We start from the raw sequence: 5,134 nt of genomic DNA, 5'->3' as shown, positions 1-5,134 counted from the left end.
CAACTTAGAGTGTGTCTGTCTGTCATTTCCTCGCCGAATCCCGAGTTCTCCTTGAGCCTTCGCCCTTGTTCTCCCTCGGTCCTGATCTCCCCGAGAGTCAGTCCGCGGCAAGCCAGACCCCAGACAGATAGCCTATCTAGTACTAGAAAGTGCTACCTGAGCTATGGGGGGAAAGTAGCCAACAATGGTCCTAGCAACCAGGGGCTTAAGCTACTCAGCAGCAAATACACTGATAAAATGTACACACCAGTGCAATAGTGGCACATTGCATCAGTGGATAACCAATACCTTTCTTATTGGCTAAAAAGCTGAAACAACAGAGGAACTGGGGAGATGAGCAGGACTGCAGCTTCCATGGTGAGCCTGACAATCAGCACCAGAGTGAAGGAGAAAGACACAGAATATTAAACACCTACCAAAGAAGATATCCAGAGGCTGCTAAGAGCTCATCACTGACATAGACTTAAAGCACACCCAACATGGCACAGGAAATTTTGTGGAAGAGGGGGTAGAAAGATTATAAGAGCCACAGACTGGGACATCATGCACAGAGGTATTACCTCCCACCAACATGAATGCTGTTCCCACAACACATAACCCACAACCCCATGGGGAATACCTGCAACCCCAATGAGGAGGGCCCCCAGCAGAATGGAGGCAGGGATGAGGGAAAGGATGGTACCAACACATGATGTATCCACACTAAGTATGTCTGTAATAAAAAAAAAAAGAAAGTATGCTATTTTTAACTTTGTATGATTCATAAAAATCACAAGGGACCCTACTCTCTAGAACAGTAAGCCAAAATAAACGCTTTCCTTCCCTCAATTGCTTCTGGTGAGGTATTTTGTCCCAGCTAAGAGAAAGTACCTGATACAGAGGGAATAGACTTGCATCAAGAGGATTTTGTTTAGAAGATTGTGATTTGAACCTCTAATCAAGATGTAACCTTTGGGCTGGAGAGATTGCTTAGTGGTTAAGGCATTTGTCTGCAGAGCCAAAAGACCCAGTTGATTCCCCAGGAACCACATAAGTCAGATGTACAAGGAGGCACACACCTCTGGAGTTTGTTTGTAGGGGTTAAAGGCCTTGGTGTGCCCATTCTCTCTCTCTCTCTCTCTCTCTCAAATAAATAAAACAAATAAGTTGTTTTTTTTTTTTTTTTAAGATGTAACCTTGGGGCTGGTGACATGGTGTATAAAGTGCTCTCCATGAAAGCATGAAGATCTGAACTCAGATATCCAGTGCCCATAATAAAGCAAGACATGGCAGCAGCCTGTAACCCCCGTGCTGGGAAGGCAGATACAGAAAGATTGCTGGTGCTCATTAGTTGGTTTATGTAGCCAAACTTGTGAGCTTTAGGTTCAGCAAAAGATTTTATCTCAAGAAAATAATGTGTAACAAGTCTGAGGAAGGCACCCGACAATGACTCTGACTTCCACACATACATGGGCACATGTGTAGGCATACATGTATACACATACCAATACACATACAAAAGAATCAATGCATACCACTCACAAGTATGCAAGCAAAAATGTAATCTTCATCTCATGTTCTGCGATGTTCCAAAGAATTAAAACTCTACCCTGGGCCCCTCATGAGGGGTCTGTATTTGCATCCTCTCCTGCCTCTGCTGTTTTCCTTCTAGCCTTCTTCTGTATCCTTGACAGCAGGAGCTCTCATATTCTTCCTAATCCAAGTGCTAGAGTTTGTATTTCAATGTTTCTCAAAAGTCCATGTGTTGTCTTGGCCCCCATTTTGAGGCCGTTTTTAGTGGGTCAGTAGATGTGGACCCTTGAAGAGCTCTCTTCTAGTTTTGCTTCCTACCAAAATCAAAAACAAAACTGTGGGACCAGTCAGTCATGACTGGGACCTCAAAACTCTAAGCAAAAACATATCCTTTCTTTTTCTAAGTTGAGTATCTAAGGTGTTTGCTGTAATGATGGAAAGCTCACCTGCCATAAAATATTTACCCAACTTGAAACTGAGGGTTCAAATCCCAGTTCCTCTCTGAAACCTGTACTAATATCCAACCTCTTACCAGGATTCTCTAAATTTCCTCAGAAGGGCAGTGTCATTTACACAAAATCCACTATGAACAAGTGGTTTAGTAATATATGGATATACTATGTAATTTTATTCACTCTGTAAAGTGGCTAATGATACTTGCTTGCAAAGCCTGTTGGCCTGGGTCGATTCTCCAGTACCAGTGTAAAGCCCAATGCAAAATTTGGCAAAAGCATCTGGTATTCATTTGTAGTCAAAAAGAAAGAAAGAAAGGAAGAAAGAAAGGAGGGAGGGAGGGAGGGAGGGAGGGAGGGAAGGAAGGAAGGAAGGAAGGAAGGAAGGAAGGAAGGAAGGAAGGAAGGAAGGAAGGAAGGAAGGCAAAAACAAAAAAAACTTTTGGTCTGCCCCACATGCAATATGTACATGTACACACACACACACACACACACACACACACACACACACACACACACAAATGAATAATATTGAAATCCATCTCCATAGTTTACAGATCCCAAGGACCAACAAAATAGTTTGACCCTGGATGACTATTTTTTCCTATGTATCTAAGTACCCATCTTCCAAATGACTTATAGATGTGGTACAGTTCAGTAGATGCCAGAATTGTAAAGTAATGGGAAGAGATAAATACACAACTACCTCCCTAATCCTACCTCCTAATCTTAGAATAATATCTATACTGGGCACAGCCTGGGACAGTCTTGCTCATATTTCTTGTTTGTTGCCTAAATCTCCAGGTACATGTGTATTACTTCAGCTCTTTTCAAGTGCCACACTTTGATCCACTTTACATTTCCACAAAGGTTCTCTAATCTTTGTCCTCCCAATTCCCCACCCTGTATCTTTCACACATCCAGTCCATCTTGTCTTTTAGTCACAGGTGAATCCTTTCTTCCTTAAAGAAATACAATCTGTCACCAGCCTAGCCAATAGCTCCCAGCTTTACCAATTATTCTGTACTTTGTAAATTATGCAAGGAAATTTCTCCTCCATTGTATTCATCATCTTCCTAATTTATTTTCCTTTGTCTTTTATTGTGATGCTTTGGTTCTTACCTTCACAGACAGCAATGTTTATCATGCCTGCTAAATAGGTCATTGATAAATGGTTGTAGTCAAAATAACTACTAGGTTCTCACTCCCTCTGCCACCATGGTTCGGTGCCACTGCCTGATATCTCGCCATGTCTTCTCACAAGACATTCATAATCAAGCGATTCCTTGCCAAGAAACAAAAGCAAATTTGTCCCATTCCCCAATGGATTCAGATGAAAACTGGTAACAAAATCAGGTACAACTCTAAAAGAAGACATTGGAGGAGAACCAAGCTGGGTCTGTAAGGATTTGCACACTCTGTGATTGATTCTACCAAAATGTCAGCACTGCAGAGGTTTCTGCATGTTAAATTGAAATCCTATTTTACTTTCTATCAATCTACATGGATGTGTTGATCCAAAAATAAATGTAAATCCTTCTGGAAAAAATAACTACTAGGTCTGGAGAAACAGCTTAGCAGTTGCACTTGCCTGCAAAGCCTAAGGACCCAGGTTCAATTCCCCAGTACCCATGTAAGCCAGATGCACATGCATCTGAAGTTCATTTGCAGTGGTTAGAGGACCTGGCATGCCCACTTTTCTCTCTTGCTCTCTCTCTCTAATAAATAAATAATTTAAAAAATAACTACTATTTCTGACAGTGATTACTTTTCTGTCTTGTCTCTATGTTTTCTCTTACTTTTCTTTCTTTCTTTCTATCTCTCTAAATACATAGTAATCCATTTACCATGCCTTTGCTAAAACCTGGGAAATTTTGCATATATTTTGTAGGTAACATGGCAGTAAGTAACTTACCATTTCCAACGATAATTTTCTGCATGAGGAAATTTAAAAATAATAACATACACCATTACATAATGTAGTATAATTTATATATTCTGCTTTTATTTGTCATTCTGGTCTTTCTAATTTTTTTCAAGATAGGAACAGCACTGCAATAAATGTACAGACAACTATTTGTACTTTAGAGTCTTTAATGGAAGTACTCCAAAATGGTATGACTGAATTAAAAGGAATAAATATTTTTAAGTATAAAAATCATTGGAATAGAGACAACTTGTTCCAGTATGTATTTCTTTATGTATTTAAGTGTTTGCCCCTGAACACTCCTGACCAGTAAAATTGTCCTTAAAATGCATGTTCCGTGCCAGTGTCATGCAAGAGCAGTGCAGTGGTCAATGTCCTGCTGAATAAACCTGTGAAAGTATTTCCTAAAGCCTCTCAGCCTTTCTGCTGTTCTCTCCACTTTTCTGTCTCTTCAAGCACTATTTCATGCTCCAAGATCTGGTTACAATCTCCTTTCCTCAATAAAACTCTCAACTCATTTTGTATTTCTTAAATTCATTGTTATAAAGCACATTTGCTAAATGTAATGTTGAGGTGTAAGTGCCTGAATTTTTCTATTTTCTTCTGGATTTTAGTAGGTGGCCTCAGAATTCCCAAAGACATAAATGTTCATTGATAGATGTGGATAGCTCCTCTTACTTTGAGAATAACTAGCAAGTCCTTGTGCTGACAACTTTTCCTTCTCTTCCTGATAGGAACTATCATTCATATTGCCTCAATTTTCCTAAGTCAAAGTTCACTGTGATACCCAGATGGGTCAAACAAGATCTCTTCCTGAGAGAGTTTAGTTGAAACTCTCAGGCAAGGGAATCTCTGCTTAAACATTCACCGGGAGAAATGATGGAACTTGGCAGTTGTTTCCTCTCTGCTACAGTTTGAATGTTGAAAGTCTCCCCACAGACCCGTGTGTTAAATATTTGTTCCCTGAGTGGTGCTATTGGGAGTTAGTGAACCTTCTGGAAGGGGGGCTGTGTGCCCTCAAAGGCATTTTTTGCCATTTATAGCTATGGGGGAAGCAGTTTGCTCCACCACTTGCAGTTATTGCATTATGTTGATGAAAAACTAAATAACATTCTCCATGAACAAAAGGCCATCTGGGAATAAGACCAAAATAGGGAAAAGAATCTTGAAGACATCATTTGAAGAGGATTCCCTAGGTATCCATAGAAACTGGTTCCTGTCTTACCCTTGACAGATACCAGAA

The 5,134-nt window shown here is 40.2% G+C and overlaps 1 protein-coding gene across 1 annotated transcript; it reads left to right on the top strand.

The window, feature by feature from the left end:
* The first annotated feature begins 3,213 nt into the window (after positions 1 to 3,213).
* LOC101611641 (60S ribosomal protein L39-like) lies at positions 3,214 to 3,456 on the top strand. The gene has a single exon (XM_004651496.2). It carries the CDS (start codon positions 3,214 to 3,216, stop codon positions 3,367 to 3,369), a length of 156 nt encoding a protein of 51 aa, XP_004651553.2. The 3' UTR covers positions 3,370 to 3,456.
* Positions 3,457 to 5,134: the final 1,678 nt, after the last annotated feature.

Source organism: Jaculus jaculus, chromosome 14 (assembly GCF_020740685.1).
Source record: "Jaculus jaculus isolate mJacJac1 chromosome 14, mJacJac1.mat.Y.cur, whole genome shotgun sequence".
In the NCBI taxonomy this organism is placed as follows: Eukaryota; Metazoa; Chordata; class Mammalia; order Rodentia; family Dipodidae; genus Jaculus; species Jaculus jaculus.
The sequence above is the reverse complement of the archived record's forward strand: the minus strand, read 5'-3'. Positions and strand labels throughout refer to the sequence as shown.